Source organism: Gorilla gorilla, chromosome 4 (genome assembly GCF_029281585.2).
Source record: "Gorilla gorilla gorilla isolate KB3781 chromosome 4, NHGRI_mGorGor1-v2.1_pri, whole genome shotgun sequence".
Classification (NCBI taxonomy): Eukaryota; Metazoa; Chordata; class Mammalia; order Primates; family Hominidae; genus Gorilla; species Gorilla gorilla.
The window spans coordinates 171,686,665-171,708,650 of NC_073228.2; the positions used below are offsets into that span (position 1 = coordinate 171,686,665).

Genomic DNA, 21,986 nt, shown 5'->3' on the forward strand with positions numbered 1-21,986 from the left:
GGACATATGCCATGGGTTGCTTCTCTTGGCTCATTTTCCTGAACTTCCCAAATGAGCAAACTAGCAGGCAAGCAACTGCAAAGGCCCCAAGATGGAAGGATGAAGCAGGCAAAAGTATAGGTGGTGATTGTCCTCACCCAGCAATTTGGCTGCCAGGAGCTCCCTGCCATGTGAAGGAGAGGATGCAGCAGCCTCTGTGTGGGAGGACAACTTCTTGACCCAAGGGCCGCTCCATGTCACTGAGCACCTTCTGCCGGACTGGCTGCTCCTCCTCAAGGCTAGAGAGTCTGTGCTTTTCTTTGTCCGAAAACCACAGTTATGGTGTCCCAAAAACCACATAATGAAGAGGGTGGGGACATTGGCCAACTCTTTGGGATGCCAGTGCATCACCCTTTCCATCACTCTTCCACTTCTACCTCAAACTAATGAGTCTAGTTTTAGAGTACCTTATTTTTGGTCATTCACTCAGCAGATGCTATTCTTTAGGAAGACATTGGTGATGCAGGGGGTGAATAAAATAAACAAGATGCCTGCATTCAAAGAGTAGTAAGGGCCATGAAGAAATGTAAGCAGAGTAGTTGCCTAGAGCAGGCAGATGGGCAAATTTCAAGAAGACAAACATGGAAGGGTTGATTGAAGAGAAGAAGTGAGATTGTGAATGTTGGCAAGGTGTTGTAGTTGGGGGTTGGGGGTTGTGTCCTGCATGGAGGGGACAGGAAGTGTGAAGACTCTGAAGGTGGAATGGCTTGGTGTGTTCAAACAACAGAAATAAAGATGATCATATTGGCTAGAGAATAAGGGGCCACGTGGAAAATCGTAAGTGTTACTATGAGAGTGAGGCAGGAGAGGCAGCTATGGGCTGGAGTACTCAAGACAGGTAGGTCATCATAAGGAGTTTGGGTTTCCTTCTGCAAGCACTGGGAAGTCATTGGAGGGTGCTAAGCGGGCGAGTGATACAATGTGATTTCTCACCTTAAAATTTCATTCTGGCTGCTGTGGAGGTAGGACTGGAACAATGGGGAGTAGATGGATTATGTGGCAAGAATGGAAGCAGTGAGACCAGCAAGGAGGTAGCTCAGAGAGAGATAATGAAGACTTAGATTAGGACTGTAGCAGAGGAGGTAAAAGAAACTGGATGGTTGCTAGACTGATTCCATTTGAGCTGTGTACATGGATATTTCTGCTTATGTCCTTTTTCTGAAATATGCAACTACCTAAAATATGAATTTAGACTTTTGGAGAAACATCAAACCACTCTTTTAAAAAAGCACATCTGGAGCAGTTCATTTCTTTTTTTTTTTTTTAATATTTATATTGTGAGCTGGTTTCAATGTAACTTTCTTGGGGTGCTCTCATGACACTCATTGCTGACCTTTGACCCCTCTGTCCTCTTTCCCAGGTCGTCCCATTCCACCTACATCCTCGCCTAGTCTCCTCCCATCTGCTCAGCTGCCTAGCTCCCATAATCCTCCACCAGTTAGCTGCCAGATGCCATTGCTAGACAGCAACACCTCCCATCAAATCATGGACACCAACCCTGATGAGGAATTCTCCCCCAATTCATACCTGCTCAGAGCATGCTCAGGGCCCCAGCAAGCCTCCAGCAGTGGTAAGGAAACTCCGTGGTGTCTGAATGTGTGGTGTTTCGTGAGTGACATTCTTGATTCTCCACCAAAATGACAATGCTGAAACAAGGGCTGGGGGAAGGTGGTGTGGGGAGCATCAAGGTGAAATGCATTTGTCGTTTTGTGGCATGGTATTTTCAAGATACATTTGTAGAAGGTTGAAGTTACTTAAGAGGTTTTGCTTATCTTAACAGGATTTGGGCCTCCTTCAGTGGAAGGCATTTGCCCATTGCTGCATGTGTGAGCATGCTGGTCTCAAAGGTGAAGTGCAGAGAGACACCGGCATATTGAATTTTGTATTACTATGGTTCTGGTCATAGCTGAGTGACCCTGGACACCCTCACAGGCCCAATTTGTGTGTATCTCAGATCCCTGGTTTGTTTTTTGTTTTGTTGTTGTTGTTTGTTTGTTTGTTTGTTTTGGCTTTTAACTTCTATTCCTTGCTTGTTTAGATGATTTTGAAATTACAATGTGTTCCATTGACATCAATACTGAATGTCTTGCCAAGTCTGAAGTGTTTGGGGGGTGACCTCTCCTGTAACCCTTTGCTTGTGACCTCACTAGAATTTGACAAGTTGGTGGTGTGGTACCATGGTAAATACTGCCTCTAAATCCATAGTTCTTATTTTGGTTTTCTCATTCATGGAACAGGGAAACTGGACCCAAGATCCTGTCCCACTTTTGAAGATTTTGTGGCCACTGTCTTATCTCCCCATCTCTGAATCTTGGGTGGAATTGCCCTGGGCCCAGCGATAATCATGCCTTATTTTGATTTCTCCTGTTGGTTTTATGTTCCTGTGAACATCTGAACGTAGGAATGGGCAATAACTAGAGTTTAAGTGTCCATGGCCCAGGGAGAGACATTTGCAAAAATTAATTACTCCTGACCTAAAGGCTTGGGAGTTATCTTCTGAACTGGTCACTCATGAGGTTAATTAGCATATCCCATCCAAAGCAATACAGAGCTTTCCATGCCGAGAGTGGGTCTTGATGAGATTGTGTTTAGGCTCCATCCAGGAGTATATGCCACCCACCACTGGCCTCAACCTCTACAATTAGAGAGGACCTCCCAAATACATTTAAGATGACTCATTCTGGAAATGGAATGATGGACTGCTACTTAGGATGGCCCATGCCCTTCTTCATAGCCAGGCCTGATGTATTTAGTAAACTCATATTCTTTTCCAAAAAAAATTACCTAATCAAATCTCTCATCAAATGAGCAATCCATTGTTGATATTATGAAGGCCTTTAATCTACCATAAATCTTTATTAGAACTCATCAGAGCTTCTAGTTTGAGAGAAATGTGATTATGGCACTCTTAAAATGACATTACATCATTGGGGTGATTGGTTTATCATTTGGAGAAGAGACATCAATCATAACTAGCATAACCACACAGTAAATGAATTCAACCTTTCTACCGCGGAACAATGACACTGTAATTGCTCAAAATCAGGCTTAAAATGAAATCGGAAAATGCTCTTTCTTCAAATATGATGTTAACTTAATGGAATATATTATGAAAAATCATGTTTGAGGAAATTCTATATAATTAAAAATATGTGGAAATATATTCCCTTTTTACTTTCATCAGAACCTGATTTTAGCTACAGAGCCCTTTTTTTGCTACAGAGATTATGTTGCATTTAATTGAACTACCTTCACTTATGTTTTGCTGCTTTTTATTTCATACTATGTAATCGTGATGAATATTGTATTATGAAGGACAAGAGGCTTTTGAAATGAGGTGCACCTGCTGATAGCTTTTTAAAAACAGACAATTATTAGGGATAAAATGAGCTTTTAAAAACTATATCCTTTTATGCATATATGGATACCCAGGCAATGATGATTTCCATAAGAGAGGTCAGTTCATATCTTGAGGCCATCTGGAATGTTTTCTTAGCAATAATGCAGTAAGTGATTTCCTTTCTTTTGGACAGTGTATCAGATTGAAACTTGTTGATAGGGTATTTATGTCAGGTTTATGCCTAATCAAGACCTCATTTTGGTGGACACAACAGATCTGTGTGTTCAGAGTCAAACTTATCCATTTTTCATCACTCACACCAATTTGTTCAGCTCACTTAAGACTGACAGCAATTTAAGCTTTAGTAACAGGAGAAAATGCCACAGAAAATTTAAGGGTCCATTTTCATCCCAAACAGGAGCTGTGCTGATATGATTTCTTCAACTGAGGGAGTGAAGGCCCAATTGTGCAATACCGTTGTTTTCAGCAGGTACTTATTATCAGAGAGTTTGTTAAAGCTCCGGTCAACAGGCAGTCATTAGAAATTCTGGACTCTGGCTTAGCTAAAATGAGAGCAAATTGAGTTCGAGTAGGCGTGTGCTCACGTCTGTGTTTGCGTGTGTGTGTGTGTGTGTGTGTGTGTGTGTGTGTGTGTTTCTTGTGGAATGGGTTTAAGGTCCAGGGCAAATTGGGGATTCTATCAAGATCTGAATGCAGTTGTCATGAATTTAAACTTGACATAAAGGATTGAAAATAGAGTTTGACACGGAAGATGCAAAGTGCAGAGCTATGTCTGAGTGTTTTGAACTGAGTCTGATGAAAGGGGCTGAATTTTTCAGGAGGTGTCACAGCACAAACAAAGTGGCCTTGTGTTTGGGTGTGTTGTGTTTAGTTGGTTAATTACACAGAATTTTTTAAATTCGTCTCTTGGCAATAACCCTGTGTTCTGAGAATCTGGTACTACTTTGGTCTTTGTCTCTTTCTTAGGTGAAATAAAACACTTTCCAACACATCAGCCCATACACGACAGTAAAACATTATTTCCTGCTCTCCTCTTATAGTTGCTGTTATTATTTGATGTTGGTGAAGCCCATCATTAGGAGGGTCACAGTACACAATTCCTTCCCAAGGAGCACCTGTTCTATAGAAACAAATGGGACATAAACTACAGGAACTAAAATGTTTTTCCCCAACATGAAAAACTCCTCAAAGCAACAACAAAGCTTCACCTTTATGGCTTGAGTGTCATTATTTTCTATGACAGTAGTGCATTCTTTAGTGGATGGTACTAAAACCTTGCCACCTTTGGAGTCAAATTGCTCTAACCCTCAATCTATGCCAATCAAGCAGATACCCAGGTACGGTTAGTGAGATGTTTACAGGAGTGGTGTTTCTCTCCCCCTTAAGCATTTTCTTTCAAATAGCTGAGCTCCAGCGAGTGGCTCATTCTGTGTTCTGACCTTCTGCCAGAGTGGGTTGCTCCAGATATGTTTCTTGTATACAGAAGCATAATTTCAAATCCTATGAAATAACTCATCTGGAAAAGAAATCTAGATCCCAGCAGCAGCATAATGGAGGCCCCTGCAGATGGAAGAATGCGACTACCTTCCAAATCAGGATAGGGTTTGCAGTTTGCTCTGAGCATATGATGCAGAAAATATACAGGCAACCACATTATCTTCTAAAAGCACTGGCTTTCCTCTACCTGTGAAACATTGAGGTTTTTTTTAAAGTTTAAATAAAGGGGCTTTGAACACTCATTAGTAGCATCAAACTATACACATAAGAAATGTAGTAACCAAGATGCCCTAGCTAGGACATCTTGGTAGATCTTATGTGGCAAAAGAGCTGTCCCAGTCAGAGAGTCTCTGTTTGTAACTGAGCACATGAAGGGTGCCCTAACCCTTTTTAAAGAGCAATGCCTTAGTTAATTCTAAATGAAAATAGTATATCAAAATCAGCAGGCTTTGGGGTTGCCTAGGATCAATAAGTTGCCTGTCTAATTTATCTGGCATCATAAAACAAATGAGATTCATTCATTCATTCCTTTTTTGCACCTCCCTCATAATATGTAACAGCTTATAAAAATCGTTACTTTTTTTTTTTTTTTGAGACAAAGTCTTGCTGATCCAGGCTGGAGTGGCGTGATCTTGGCTCACTGCAACCTCCGCCCCCCAGGTTCAAGTGATTCTCATGCCTCAGCCTCCCTAGTAGCTGGGATTACAGGTGCACACCACCATACTTGGCTAATTTTTGTATTTTTAGTAGAAATAGGGTTTCACCATGTTGGCCAGGCTGGTCTCGAACTCCTGGCCTCAAATGACCCACCCGCCTCAGCATCCCAAAGTGCTAGGATTATAAGTATGAGCCATCACCCCCGGCCAACAATTGTTAAAAAAATTTTTTTAAGGTATAATTGGATGATACAATAAAGGTAAAGGAAAAATTTAGGGGAGAAAGTATACATATATGCTCAAATGTATAAAGTCCTATTCCATTATTTAAGATAGAGAACTTGATTTTAAGCTTCCTAGCAACCAAAGCAAAAAGGGAAACATAAGGAAAAGAAGATGCATAATACCCCATGAGATAAAAGCAAATCAGTCATTTCAGGGAAATTCTGTGAATCCTCACAATGAGGCCAGAAAGAAGTTTGTCATAAAGGAGCTCATGTGTGTATCCAGATGACTGGATTCTTAGTAACATCATATAATACATATGCTAATTTCCTGTCAAAATTCCTTGTAACCTCCCTTAAATAAGACATAGAGAGCACTTTCCATGTAAAAACAATTCTATAAATGTCCAATATTTGCACAGTCCAAGGGCAAAACTTGACTTGATCAATAGACAAACCTTAGTTCTTCTAAAGGACCATGTAAATTGCATGCCCTATAGGCAATAGACCTCAAATGTCATTGCTCATAACTGAATTTTTGTGGGAATTAGCAGACTTTGAGGTTAAAGTCACCATTCAGGACCTGAAAAGCAGATGTTCTGTGTTACAGATTTGTCCTGACAGCCTCATAGAGGTTAGAATTGATATCCTCTCATGAAAACTTCAGGACAGCCTCACTCATCTGGCCCCTAATATCCATCCATGGAGATGGATTTGGGATGAGGAAGAAGTCAATATTTTTAACTTAATGAAACTTTATATATCTTAGGTTTTAGAAAGAAATTTTTCTCTGAGATATTGTAAATTTTCTTGCCTCCCTAAGCAGATTATGCACATTGTAATTTAATTTAATTTAGGATTCCCTGAATAGCTCACAGCAGTTATTATGCACATTGATGATTGTACAGTGCTGATAATACTATCTTGCTCTTTTTTACAAAAGTCATTGTACATCCTGTGGTTGTTTATCCCACTTCTCCTAATGTTCTGCATTGTAACTTCTTATTGTGCTCTTTATCAGCTTTTCTTCCTCCTCCCAGCTTCACTCCATTCTTCAGGGACCTCCACTGCAGTTTCTCTGGTGACAGATTCATAGTAGACACTCCGTAAGTATTTGTTAAATAAATGAATGAGTGTCTATAGTAACCACCTTTATTTTTCACTCTTGATTTTGGGGTCAGGATATCAAGTGCAAACATCATTCACTTTCCCAAGTTGGATTTGTACTGCGCATAAGCCACTTTGACTCCAGGTTCTTCCCCAAGTCCCTTGGATGTCTGGTTCAGACATTCAGAGCTACCTGCGGCTCTTTCCTGGCATCCAGGCAGAGGTTTGGTTCCAGCTGCCTCTCCTCTGGACAGGTTCTTGGCCCACTGGGTAGTAAAGGCTAAGTCCAGCATGTTATCTTTGCTGTGGAGGTCACAGAAACAGCCATCCCTCTTGCCCCAAATGCAGAGCCACACAGGACTTGGGCTATCAGCTCATGGCCCTTTTTCTCCCTCAACACTAGTTAGTATGCTAAGTACTTTACATGACTTTCTTCATGTACTTGTATTTAGTCCCTGCCACCTCCCAATGCATGAAGGATTATCATCATACCCATTTTCTAGATGACAAAACCACGGCAAAAAGAGGTTAAGTAATGTACGAAAGTCACAAAGCTGGAAAGTGAAGGATTTCGGCTTCAACCTTAACCTTCCTAATTGCAGAGACTTTTCTCCTCACTCCTCTGTTAACTGTTAACCTCAGAATATTTGTTTGGCTGATTGAGATGTACAACAGACAGTGAAAGCATTGTATTAAAGGGCATGGGTTACAATTTTTTAAAGATTTCTTAAAACGAAATACAGCATCACAAAATACCCTTTACGCCCACTGTTTGGCAAACACACATATCCCCAGACACTTCCCCTGGAGATTCTGATTCCCTAAGCTCAGGAGGGGCTAAGGAACTCTGCGTTTACCATTCCCTTCAGGTGAAGCATGTGCTCTGACAAGTCTTGGAACCATTAATGTAGTGGGAAGCTCTAAAGTGAAAGTTGGAAAACTTGAGTTTTCTTCACACTGCTCCTGATTCACAGCATGATTTTTGTCAAGTCATTCAATCATTGTATTAGTCTGTTCTCACACTGCTATGAAGAAACACCCGACACTGGGTAATTTATAAAGGGAAGAAGTTTAATTGGCTCACAGTTCTGCATGGCTGGGAAGGCCTAAGGAAATGTACAATCATGGCAGAAGGTGAAGGGGAAGAACAGCACCTTCTTCACAAAGCAGCAGGAAGGAGAAGTGCAAACAGGGGTAATGCCAGATGCCTATAAAACCATCAGATCTCATGAGACTCACTCACTATCATGAGAACAGCATGGGGGAAACTGCCCTGTGATCCAATTACCTCCACCTAGTACCACCCTTGACATGTGGGGATTATGGGAATTACAATTCAAGATGAGATTTTGAGTGGGAACACAGCCAAACCATATCAATCATCATGAACCTTAGTTTCCCTATCTGATTAGATTGAGCATTGGCTTAAATGGCCTCTAAGCTTTCCTCTTGTTCTAGTATTCTGTCTCTCTAAGCTCCTTGCATCTGGCTGGACCAAGCTGTCCCAATGTTAGAGGCTCCCCAACTCCTCTTCTGTATAGTGTAGATTTCATCCCAATATCTGGGACATTGTCAAAACTAAGGCCTACACAGTCATGCAAAGCAGATCCTTGTAACTTACATGCAAAAGTTGAGAAGAGTGGTTTTGGGATGCTATTTTTCACTTGGCTGAAAATGTTGATGGCAATCCCATCAAGGAGAGAAAGTACAGCTCCACCAACACAAACCTGGGCTCCCAAAGACCCTCACCCTGGCCTCCTAAACAAGGTCTCCCACCTCAATAATTGGGAACAAATAGTCCTCAGGACTCTCTCAGCATTGTTAACTTGCCTAGCAATGTAGCAAATAGAGATCAGACTTTTCCTTCTTTTCCTTTGTGCCTTCTTGAAACAGACAGATACTGCACATGTGCACGTGTGTGCACACGCACACACACACACATAAATGTGTAGTTTGTAGGTCCAGCAATTTCCAGCCCAACTAGGGTCAGGACCACTCTTCTGCACCATGGTGCACATGAGCACACAATCAAGATGGACAGGTAATTCCTTTGGAGATGCACAGCATGGAAGTGACAGACGGCAGAGAACTGCTCTTTCTCAGCAAATAATCTTGATATTGACAAAATTCTCAGGGTCGATAGGCATTGTGTACATTCTACCTCTCCATTTCTGTCCCTGGCTTCTTGGTACATATAAAAAGATGTCCTAGGCAAGCCCAGAGACTGGGAACTACAAGTGATATCTTAACAGTTTCGTGCCCTAGTAATTTTTACCCAGAACTTCAGCTTCTCGCAAATTCCCTTAAAGAGTACATTCAGTTCTAACTAGCTTCCTGCATAATATTCAATAGTAATTTTTAAAAGTGTCCCCAGTCCCTTGTTAGAGATGTCTCAATTCTTGGGTTGAATCAAAGGATTTCATTATTTTAGCAGTGGGCAGTTTCAACAGAAATTATAGCCCCAGCCCTGGGTACATCTCTTAGACCCATACCCAAAATAATCATGAAGAGTGTGGACTCTGACGTCCATACTACATACATTCAAATGATAGCTCAGCCACTTTCTAACACTATAATCTTGAGCAACTTACTTAATCTATATCTCAGTATTTTTGTCTGTAAAACAATAATAAGTGTCTACAAGTCCTAAAGCTGTTATAAACATTTAAATGACATTCTGATACATCTAAATACCGTTAAAAGAGGCTTAGACAATTGAAGCAATGATTGGGTTTGAGAGTACTTGCTTCCTAATTTAACAAACAATGTTCTATTGTGGGCAAATACATATAACATGAAATTTACCATTTATACCATTTTTAAGTGTACAGTTCTATGGCTTTAAGTATGTTCACGTTGTTATGCAACCATCACCACCATCCACCTCCAAAACATATTCATCTTCCTCAACAGAAACTCTATACCCATTAAACACTAACTCCCTTTCCCTCAGCCCCTGGCAACCACTATTTTATTTCTATCTCTATGAATTTGTGTCTAGGTACCTCATATCAATGGAATCACACAGTACTTGTCCTTTTGTGATGGATTTATTTCACTTAGCATAATGTCTTCAAGTTTCATCCATGTTGTAGCGTGTAATTCTACAGGACAGAATTTTCTTCCTTTTAAAGCTGAAAACTATTCAATTTTCCTTATATACCACATTTTGTTTATTCACTCCTCCCTTACTAGACACTTCGGTGGTTTCTACCTTTTGTCTATTGTGAATAATGCTGCTAGGAATATTGGTGTACAAATAATTGTTTGAGCACCTGCTTTGACCTCTTTTGGATGTATAACCAAAAGTGGAATCACTGAATCATACAGTAATTCTATACTTAATTTTTTAAAGATTTGACATGCTGTTTTGTACAGTGTCTGTACCACTGTACATTCCCACCAGCAATACACAAGGGCTCCAAACACTCTACATCTTCTCCAATACTTGTTACCTTCTGTGTTTTTGATAATAGCTATCCTATTGGTGTGAAATGGTATTTCTTCATGGTTTTGATTTGCATTTCTCTAATGATTAGTTCTTTTCATGTGCTTATTGCCTGTTTTTATATCTTCTTTGAAGAAATGTCTATTCAAGTCCTTTGCCTAATTTTTAATCAGATCATTTGTTTTTTGTTGATATTGTTGAGTTGTAGGAATTCTTTATATATTCTGGATACCAATTGCTTATCAGATAGGTGATTTGCAAATATTTTATCCTATCGCATAGGTTGTCTTTTCATTCTTTGATGGTGTCCTTTGATGTGTAAAAGTTTTTAATCTTGGTGTGGTCCAGTATATCTATTTTTACTTTTGTTGTCTATGCTTTTGGTGTCATGCAACAAATACTGTTAAAGGCTTATTCTATGGCAGCCATTGTTCTAAATTTTTACAAATGGTAATTCATTTAATCCTCACCACTGAGAAAGTGAAAAGCAGCTCTTGATTCTGGGAACAGACCTGACAATAACATCTAGACTTAGGTGCATTAGGAGCTGGCTTGTCACTCACAACGAGGTTGTAGTGTTCTCCTACTGAACATAAACAATCTTACAGAACCCAAGCACGAGGCCACTCCATGGCTGTGGTGACATGAAATAAGATGACAAGAAGACCACACCATGATCTTGCCGCAATACAGACAAAACCAAAGTCACTGTCCAAACAACAAAAATACAAAACACCCTTCTCTCTAGGCTAAAATGGGTGATTACTGGTTTTTTGTTTTGTTTTTGAGATGGAGTCTCGCTCTGTTGGCCAGGCTAGAGTGCAATGGCATGGTCTTGGCTCACTGCAACCTCCGTCTCCCAGGCTCAAGTAATTCTCCTGCCTCAGCCTCATGAGTAGCTGGGATTACAGGTATGTGCCACCATGCCCAGCTAATTTTTGCATTTTTAGTAGAGACTGTTTTCACCATGTTGGACAGGCTGGCCTCAAACTCCTGACCTCAGGTGATCCACTCGCCTCGGCCTCCCAAATTGCTGGGATTACAGGCATGAGCCACTGCACCCAGCCCACAAGCCCTTTCTAACATTCTTACTTAAGCTCCCTTCTGGCTCCCCTTGTGTGTCTTCTCCCTCATAGCAATGAGTTAATCAACTGTGTTTGGCCACAGTGTGCTCCTGCCTGGTGGTGTTTTGGCTAGAGGACATGGACACCATTAAGCTGTGAATTGGGATTATTATCCCTGTTGTACAGGTGGGAAAACTGTGGCACAGTGAGGTTAAGTAATTTGCCATAGGATACATAGTTATTAAGCAGTACAAGAACTTGACCCAAAGAAACTGGTCTCCAGAGTGATATATAGAAATTTAAGTGAATTTTTAAAAGACAATTCCAGAAAAAATATATATATTCAAGAAATAAAATGTAGTCATCATTTACCGCATGGCCCAGCTCTGAATAGCATTTACATGGCCACAGTAATGTAAACATTGAATAATGACTTAGCTATTAAATCAGAAGGATGAGAGGATATGTGGGCTGGGCAGGTAGAGGAAAAAGCCAAGACCTGCATCTTTTATAGTAAGAAGTTACAAGATAATGCAAGAAGTTACTAAATAAAATGGAAAATGCAAGAAATAGCAGCAAAGCATGTTATTTATAGAACTGGAGATAAATACCAAAATAATTAGCTATAAAAAGGTAAATGTGGTTGCTGCTGGGAAGGAAGAAATTGGCGGTGATAGAAGAAGATTGCTATTTTTGAACTGAACGTTATAGGACGATTTAATCCTTTAAACCATGTGCACTTTTTTCTTCTGATGAAAAGAAAACATTTACATGAGACTGGGCAGGCAAAACACTTAATACAATGTTAAAACCCCAAAATAGTAGCTGTTTACTTCTCTCAAATATATTTTATTCAACAAGTATGTATTGATCAGGGCCGATGTGTTTGAAATGACATCAGGTGCTGTGAACCTCAGTAGTTAGGCATTGGAGCACTTGCGTCAAACCCACAGATTGGTCTGTATTTGCCTCTGTTGATTAGGGAGCCCTGTGGAGTTGTTGGGGGTTTAGCTCTTTTTCCCAACACAGCTTAGGATGGCATGAGAACAGAGAAGATATCATGACTACTATTCCTCCTCATTTCTAATCCAGTGTCCATCTAAGCACAGGTACCATCATTTCCTCGGAGCTTTCCCAACCAACACTGCCCAACTAGAACTTTCCTTTTTCAGAATTACAGAACAGCTTTATAGTCTGCCTTATTCAATTTAGCACCTCATTGCATTCTGATTTGTAATATTCTCTTGGCATTTCATGCATGTAAGTCACTTGTGTCAACATTAAATTGTCACCACTTAAAGACAAGGGTCATTTCTTTGGTCTTTTTGTGTCCCTTAGCACATGGTGCAGGTAGAGATATGCTCAAGAGCTAGATCCTTATTGATCTACCTTAAGAAGGACAGTGTTAGAATGGGGCAACAAAAAGGTGGCAGCAGCCCCCACCAAGTCCTTCAGATTTGGGCCTGTTGACTGCAGGTCACTGTAACATTTTTAGATCTGAGACCATCTGTGATTGTGGATGTGATCACATTTAGAAAGAACAGAAAAAATACCATAGGGCGTGATGAGAAAAGAAGTGTGTTTGTCTAACCTGCGTCTTCCTTGGGAAGGACAGAGAGATGTGAATCCAAAATAACAGTTCTTTCTTCATTTGTTTAGTAGCTGCTGTCCTGAGTTGATGTTGCCTTGGAAATAGTTGCTTCCATTGATAAATGTTTTGTAGGGTACAGCTACAATCCTAGGGAATGCATGGGCTTAGTGTATGGATTCATTTGCTGGAGCTGCCCTAACAAAGTACCACGAACTAGGTGGCTGAAAACAACTGAATATTATTCTGTCACAGTTCTGGAGGCTACAAGTTCCAAACCATGCTCCTTCCAAATGCCCTAGGGAAGAGTCCTTCCTTGCCTCTTCCAGCTTGTGGTAGCTGCCAGCAACCCTTAGCATTCTTTGGTTGTGGCAGCATAACTCCAATCCCTGCCTCCACCTTCTAATGGCCCTCTTCTCCCTGCGTGTGTCTGTCGGTCTCTAACTCTCTCTCCTTATAGGGATACCAATTATTGAATTTAGGGCTCGTCATAATTGTGGATAAATTTATTTGAATTAAGTCTGCAAATAACTTCACAAAATCCAAATAAGGTCACATTCCCAGCTATCAAGAGTCAGGACTTCATATCTTTTGGGGAAACACAATTCAGCCCACAACAGAATCCAATTGAATACTCAGCAGGATAGAGCAAGTAGAAATAGCTCCCTATGTCTTCTCTATTATTGAACCCACCATGCTCGTTGACTGCATTCACCATTAGATTTGAGTTCTTTGAAGTCAAGCACCCTATTTCCCTTGTGTCTCATTTCATTCTATGCATTTAGCTACCACTGAGCCTGGCACATACCAGATGCTCAATAAATATTAGGTGAATTAACAAATAGTGCATGCAGTCAAAGGATGGAGGAAAGGTATGCAGAGGGTATTTGCAATATCCAAAGAATGGTCCAGAAAAAAAGTGGAGGCAGACCCTTTCTCACATGCTGGCTCCCTCTATCTGCAGTAGGAGAGACAGAGAATGAAGAAGGCATTTCTGGATGATGGCATAGTGCAACATGAATGGCAAAGAAAGCCAGAAGCAAACAGAGAAAACCAATGTAGTTAATATTTAAACTCTAGAATCCAAATAAACTAGTTAAACATAGAAAAACTGTTTTGTGTGGTGCTTTAAAATTCTAGCGCAGGCCTTTCCTTTGATTCCCCCAGGGCCAATACCAGCTCTCTCTTTTGTCATTTCCATCAGATCTTTTGTTTTACGATTTCTGTTGCTTATTATCCTTATTCCTTTCTGGTGTTTATAAAGCCAAAGATGAGGGGGCACATGCATTCTTGATACTGAAGCATTTAGGCGGTTATCACTTAAATTAATGTTTTCTGCTAGAGTTATATTTTAGTGGAAAACAGTAATTGTTTCTAAGACAGCATCTTGGAGTTGAACCAATTCTATCAGTGAACACTCAACCATGGGAAGCTAACAATAAAATGCAGTGATCAATCGTTCTCTTTTTTCTCTTCCACTCCAAAGGCAGACTTTACATCTCTTTGCTTTAAAAAACAAAACAAAACAAACCAAAAAACCACACAAAAACAAAAAAACTAAACTGATGATAGAGCACCTTTTTAACACTTCAGCAGAACAGTTTCCCCATAGAAAATGACCCCCAGATTTATCTTTATTGCGACTTCCCACCCCTCACCCTCACTTAGAATTTACAAAGATGCCTTTGCGTAAGTTATAACCTTGCAAACCTCTGCTTTTGAATTGTGTTGATGTCCACTGTGGATGGAGGGCTGTGGGACAGGACTATCTTCCTGCATGCCAGCTCCCCGAATAATTCCACGATGCAATTGGTGGCATTCACACTTGACTCGGATCGCATTTCAATCTGTTCCATCTGATTGGATACCGTGTTTTCTTCCCGTCTGTGGTAATGGAGCACTCGTTCCCAGTTCCCAAGGTTATTTTCATCTCAATGACCTTTTGCATCTCCCTGGGGAGCCTGACCATTACCCACCCCCCTTTCACTCTGTCTGCTTAGAATATTGCTTTACATGTCGTTCTTTCTGTAGTAACCACTGTCTTTGATACATTCCTATCAGCGATTTTGTTCCTGAGAGAGCAGTGATCTTTACCAGTTTGTGACTCTCCCTCTTTCTCTGTGGGTTCTTCTCGTGGTCTTACAGCTCAGTTCAAGCAATTTGCTTTTAAAGATAAAAAGAGATAGGCTGGGACACCACCTGTTTATGACATTAGGATGCTGGGTTTCTGATTTCTTTTGCTAACCTGCGTGCCTTCTCGTGAAGACTGAAAACTGGTTAGAATATAAAAGATGGAGGATCTGTTGTGAAAATAATTCACAGGGAGGGGAAAAAGTCATATTACACTAGGCAGACTTGGCCTTTTATGCCGCTCTTTATTGATCTCAAATTGCTGAAAGGGTTCAGAAGATAAAAAGAATCTGTGAAACAAAGAAAGGAAACCATGGTGAAGAAAGAAACAGCCCTGATATGGTGGCAGCCAGAGAATCCGTCTGAGTCCTAATTCTACCCAAAACTCACAGTGTCCCCTGGGCAGACCCTTCTCCTCTTGGGCCCTCTGTTTTGTCTTTTGTAGTGTTGGGAAGCTTTGAGTCAGATGTTTTGAAAGTTCTTTTCCAACTTTCAAATATCATGATTCTAGGAAAAGACTGAGAACTAGGCACGACACATTATTCCACTTCCAATGATGTGCTGAGTCGCCGAATCTGTCACCTCTCTTTAAAAACACACAGAAACAACTTTTTCCTCCCAAAGGGAGGAAACTAAAGCTGTTGCCCCTTTCTGGATTGGTGATGATAATGATATTAAATAATAATCATCATCACTTATGTTTGCGTAATATTTTCTATTTCAAGGAACAAGATCATGTCCTTTCCTTTAGGTTGCAAACATCTTACCCTTGATCAAAGGAGCTTGCAAACCAATTTGATTTGTCCTGCTTGGTATTATTTTTAAAATTATGCTTTAGGTGACGATGTTGAAAAACCAAGAGATGTACATAAACATTCATAATTCTATCCTTCCTGAAATAATAACATGCCTAGTAATACCTACCTGCATTATGTCATGGCCACAAATCACTAGAGTCCAGTAGAGACTGCCCATCTGAGATCAGGCATGATCTTTTAATTTACTCATGTATGAGATTTGCTTGGCCTTTGTAGCATTTGGATGTTCAATCTCAGTTATCTAGCTTGTTGGCATCAATGATGATGACAATGATGATGATGATGATGATTATGTTACCACTGCTAATGTCATTAACAATAATCTCCATCTCCATGTTGGCACACCATCTTTACTTTTAGGAAACACTATCATGTGTATTACCTATTTAAGTCCCCACTACAACCATCTGGTGAGGAAGATGTAGAAGGTATTATTATCTCTACTTAACAGATAATCCATTTGAGGGATAAAAATTTCAAGTGACTTACCAGTGGACCATATTTAGTCTAATGATCTCAAACTTTCCACTATCAAGGTCTTTTTAAATTTTCTTAATGTACTCTATGTTTTGTAGGACTTGGTCTACCTATTCACATGTATTTAAAAAAATAGGTTATTTACTTATTTTGTGTTACATGAAGATATATAGATAGATAGGTACCTCTAACCTCTACTCTCAATGATGTATTTGTTTACCAAGTACAGTTGTAACTGCTAATAGACAAATTTTGTGGTTCCTTTGCACAATTACTCTCTTTTTTGTTTGTTTCTTTGTTTGAGACAGAGTCTCCCTCTGTCACACAGGCTGGAGTGCAGTGGTGCAACCTCCACTCACTGCAGCCTCAGCCTTCCCAGTTGAAGGGATTCTCCTGCCTCAGCCTCCTGATTACAATTACTCTTCATTTCAGTGCTTTCCTAGCTGGACTTCTTAACAAGTACATACAATTAGGAGGAAGGAAAGCTTAAGTGGGCCATGAAAAGGTCAGGTGAGTTTTAGGGATCCTGGACCCAATATCCTTATTACATAGCTGGGGCTTATGCTGACCAACTAAGGTCAGTGCTAAGGGAGTTAGAAGCAGAATTCAAACTCAAGTTTTTGTTACTGTTTTTATGTTTGACACGGGAGTATACAGCATGGGAGGTCACCTCACCTCTGGCTCTGAGGTTGGTACTCAGAAGCTGTGGACTGTCAGCATATTTTGATTAAACACCTATCATGTGTCCACCATGTCACAGGTGCTGGGCATTGCCTGGGTCTGAAGCTCTATCATCACATCTGAGCCAGGTCCTTGGCTTCCTTCTGGCATTCTGTTTGACACTGATGAGTTCTGAGACCTTGCTGGCCTTGACTTGCCCACTTCCTCACAGCAGCACAGGCTCAGCATGAGATCCTCTTTTCCAGAATAACCCAGAGACTTCCTGGACTTGATTGAGTTGTAGCTTGCTTTGGAAAAGATTCCAACTTTTACAAAGTGAAATTTCCTATGCTAAGCAAACTCTATTTATATTTTATTGTATTCTGTTGTCAGATGCCACAAGTACTTGAAAGGAGCTTGTGATATAACATATTCTTGATTGTAATATAGCATTGTAAGCACATTATGGACTGAATTACAACATTTCATGAGAAGAAAAGAGAAGTGCTACATTTAAACGTACACATTATTCATGAAGCTTCTAATTCCAGGAAAATTAAACTTGAAAAACGTATTTTCCAGAATGGATGATCTATAGCACATAGGTTCTTATAAGTCAAATACGGTTCCTTATAAATACATGGAAGATATGTGCCCAACTCATATGCAGGCCTAGAGTAGTAAGTTTTGCACAACCTGAATCAAATTAGGTCAGTCTTCTAAGAAACACTCCCATGTTACAATGCAACCAAACTTTAACAGGGCCTCTAAGCAGAGGAGTGGTTTTCCTCTCTTGGGTGAAGAACCAAAAATGTAGCACTCTTCATTGTCAAGGTGTATAGCAAAGCATAGATCATGAGGGGAGAGCTTACACAGAATGGCATGGCACATGCCATCCAGAATCCACTGTGCAGCTGCTTAGGGATAGGAGTGTTTCCATTTTCAAAACCACATAAGTTTCAGAGGTCAAGCTTAGCAAAGCAGCTTGAAAAATGTGTACTTAGTAGGCTTGGGGAAAAGTTGGAAGCCCATGCCCTCATTTTGCCTCGATTATAGTTCTGCAAAAACCCTCTCTTAAGAGCTCAAGAGTCTATGCCTTATTCCCTTCCCCATTTGGACTATTGTTACCCTGGGCAAGTTCTTTAATTAACTTCTCTGTGTTTTAGTTTCACCATTTATAACACAGAGATAATTATACTTCAAGATAATGTGTGGAAAAAAATGCCTCTCCATTGCACAATGAGAAGTGGACATGCAAGTTATCATGATTGTTTATTAATAGCAATAACATCCCACATGAACAGTGGAATCAGCACTCTTCCCCACAGAACTCGGAACCTTTGTCCCGATTAACTCATTATGACTGACATTAACTCTGAGATTTTGCTGGCAGCAATGTGGAGGGGAGAGTATTACCTCTTGGCTAGGTTTCTTCTTGTCCTGAGGTCTTTTTATTCTTCATCGGCACCTGCTGTAAGTAACTGGGTTTGGGCTGCTCAGAAATTCTTGTCTGTGATAAATAAGGGAGATTTCAGACAGGATGGTAACTCCATAGCTATTCAGGCCAAAGAGTTGGTAGACTATTAAAAACAATTCACATCCTTCATGTTCAGGGTTTAAATATGCATGTTTCCATGGTCTTACTCCCTCCAAAATTGGTCAGACCAGTTCAAGGTTGGATGACAGATGTGAGCAAATCAGCATCAGACAAGTTGAGCAGACTTTAACTTCCTATATTGTAGTAGAAAATTCCTCTCATAAAACAACGAGGCGCACGGATCAAGACCCCTGCTGTGTCCAATTAGACTTCTTTAAAAAGGAACAACCTCTTCAACTCTGAGTTTCTGGGGGCTGTTTATCTTTTCCTTTTGGCTTATCACAACTCTTAAATTACCTTAGCATATGCTTCGTTGCTAGTATTTTCTTGTATTTTCTTTTTTTCCGTTGCCACAGGAAACAAACAAAAAAGTTTGTTTTGTTGTTGTTTTTTTTTAATAAGAGGCATTTCAAGAACGTGTTAGAGGGAGAAAGAATGTTGCTTAATGAAATAAAGAAGAGATAATTTCCAAACGCTTTTAAAACTACATAGTAGGACAATCATTCAACTATGGGATGCACCCTTAAGCAAGATTAGGTCTTATGGGTGACAGAGGAACTAAGTTTGGTGTGTCAGCCTTGATTTCTTATTACCCTAGTTCCTGCGCTTCATACAAATTTAAGATCCAAGCAATTATGCCTAACATGCTTTTGAATACGGTAAAATCATGCATTTTATGTAGTCAGTAATAAAAATACTGCAGTCGTTTTTCCATCCAAAGATACAGTCCCATTATGAATAATGGGTCCTAGAAAAATATAGCAAGGTAGTCCAATGCGGCAGCATAATCATTTATGCATCTACCAAACCTCTTTCACAGTTCAAGAAGTTTAATAGCTGATCAATTCCTTGAGGGCAGAAGCTTTCTTATTTATCTTTGTATCTTTGTTACCCCATAAGCACCATTCCTGGCACATCAAAAATCACAGATGATGGATGGATGGATGGATGGATGGATGGATGGATGGATGGATGGACAGATGATGAATGGAGAAAAAATACTTCCCTCTTTTGGTCTTTGAAGTTTCTGGGTATTACCAGTGAAGATACAGAGTAAAGGGCAAGGTTCTCATACCTAACAATCAGGCCAAACCAGCACGTTTAATAAAATGTTTTTTCATTGCCCTTAGAATAAAATCCAGATCGTTTATTGTGGCTAGTGTGATGTGATTTGGCCATAGGCTAACATTCATAACTTCAGCTCCTTCCATTCTCCTTTTCTCTCCCCACTCTGTGACACTAGACTTCTTTGCATTCTTTGGAAACATCCAAACTCTTTCCTCTGACAGCCTTGTACTTCCTGTTCCATCTGCCCAGAATCTTTCCCCCTATCTTTCCATGGCTGGTATGGTCATTCACTAGACTCAAATATCATTCCTTGGATACCCCTGCCCATCCAAATTTGTTCCCCTCCTCCCTTTCAGTATCCTCAACACCCAACAGTGCCCTGCACTTAGTATGTACTCCATAAATATCTGTTGGATGGTTGACAAATTATTGTGCATATTTTGCAAATATTTAATATGTTACTATTGAATATTTAACTTAAAAATTACTGAGGTTTTTCTTCTTCCTAAACTCCAATTAAAAAGCAAACAACCAAAAACTCAAAACCAAGGTGAAAATGTTTCTTTTGTTTTATTCTCCTAACTTACTAGAAGCTAAGAGGTTGCCTCTTCTACTCACCCTGGAAAGAAGGAAGGAAGGAAGGAAGGAAGGAGGGAAGGAAGGGAGGGAGGGAGGGAAAGAGGGAGGCAGGGAGGACGGAAAACTTAGAAAATACTGAATTAAACAAAGTTTAAGAAAAACAGAGTCGTAAAACTTCTCAGGGCGTTTAACATGTTTATGTGAACTGAGACTTTCTATTAGAATAGAGGCTTTACTTCTCAAAGTTATTTGACCAGAGAGCATTTTTCCTCCTCCTCTCCCTCCTCCTCTCCCTCTCCTCCTCTTCTCCTCTTCCTCCTCTCCTTCCTTCTTCTTTCTCAGAGTACTTTTGAGACTAATCTTTGATGGCATACATTTTGGGAAACAATAAAATATGAACCACCATCTGCTGAGCATTTTCTCTGCCCTAGGCACAGTACTAGGCATTTTAAGTTTGTCACTTGCTTTGGTTCTGGTCCTTTCATTAATGAAGGAAATGAGCTTCACAGAGTTTAGCTAACTTGACCAAATGCACGTAACCATCAAATCAAGCACAGCAGCTACGATTTCAACCATTGCTGCTTGATTCCAATGGCTTTGATCTTCTCACTGCTATGTACTACTTCTCAAAATATTACTTCTAATTAATTAAAACAGAGGTTCTCACTCTCAAATACATACAAAGCTTATAAAATACAAACTCCTGGGCCCTATACCAGATTTATTTAATTCACTATGTCTGAGTTGGGATCCAAAAATTTGCATTTCTAGCAGGCTCCCAGGTGATGCCTGTTTCTCTGGCCTGGGGCCCACATTTTGAGAACCATTGACTTAAAGCCCTGTGATTCTTGTTTAATGATCTTTGCAATAATGTTATTAGAAGCTTAAGAAGCTGAAGACTTTTTCAATTAGTTTATACTGCCTTTGATAATGCAGAGAACTAGATAACAGGGAGCTCAACAATTCATTTCAATTCCACAAATGTTTATTGAGCATCTACTGTTATAGACGTTATGCAACATACAGGAAATCTGAGATAACTAAGACCAGGTACTTGGCCTTAAGGGTACTTTAGTCTAGTTAATGGCAGCATGAGGTGGATGAGGCTTTAAGAAGAACAAAAGCAAACAGATGGTTGTGAGTCAGCAGGTCAGGCAGTCTGATAGATGTCCACCCAGTGCCAGCATGGCACATCGCGGCCCTCCCCACCTGGGCTAGAGCTGGGACTGGGGAAAGCCTTCCCACAGAGATGGCACCTGATTGGCATCCTAAATCATGATCAGTAGTCAGCTGGGGTGGAGGATTTTAGGAAATGCCAGCAGCAAGTGCAAAGGCATGGAGAGGCAAAAAAACATGGGGTCTTTGGGGGAAAGCTTGAATAGCTAAAGGAAAGACTAGCACACAGATGTGTCCAGATTTAGGTTAGCAGAGGGGAATGACTGGATTGAGGCTGGAATCTGGCTGTGAAGGCCCTTGTCTGCCTTCCGTGGATTATACACAAAAGTCAGAGCAATGTTTAAGAGAACTCATGGTTGAGACATGTGGCTTCCAACCATTCTTCAGGCATGCATTCCTTTCATAAATAACTTTGCAACCCTACTGGCTGATGAGGGTGGTACAAAGAGGATTGAAACACTGAATCTGTCCTCTAGGAAGAGAAATAAAACATTTAC

At 40.3% G+C, this 21,986-nt stretch overlaps 1 protein-coding gene across 46 annotated transcripts in view; it reads left to right on the forward strand.

Moving 5' to 3' along the window:
- Positions 1 to 21,986, forward strand: part of TENM2 (teneurin transmembrane protein 2) — a 1,282,302-nt gene that overhangs the window by 893,003 nt on the left and 367,313 nt on the right. For 30 of the 46 annotated variants that reach the window (XM_055387572.2, XM_004042960.5, XM_063706913.1 and 27 more), the window contains one exon: positions 1,400 to 1,609. The exons of the other annotated variants lie outside the window; for them this stretch is intronic. In XM_055387572.2, the coding sequence (XP_055243547.1) occupies positions 1,400 to 1,609 (210 nt within the window). The remainder of the gene's footprint in view (positions 1 to 1,399; positions 1,610 to 21,986) is intronic. 46 annotated transcript variants of the gene reach the window in all.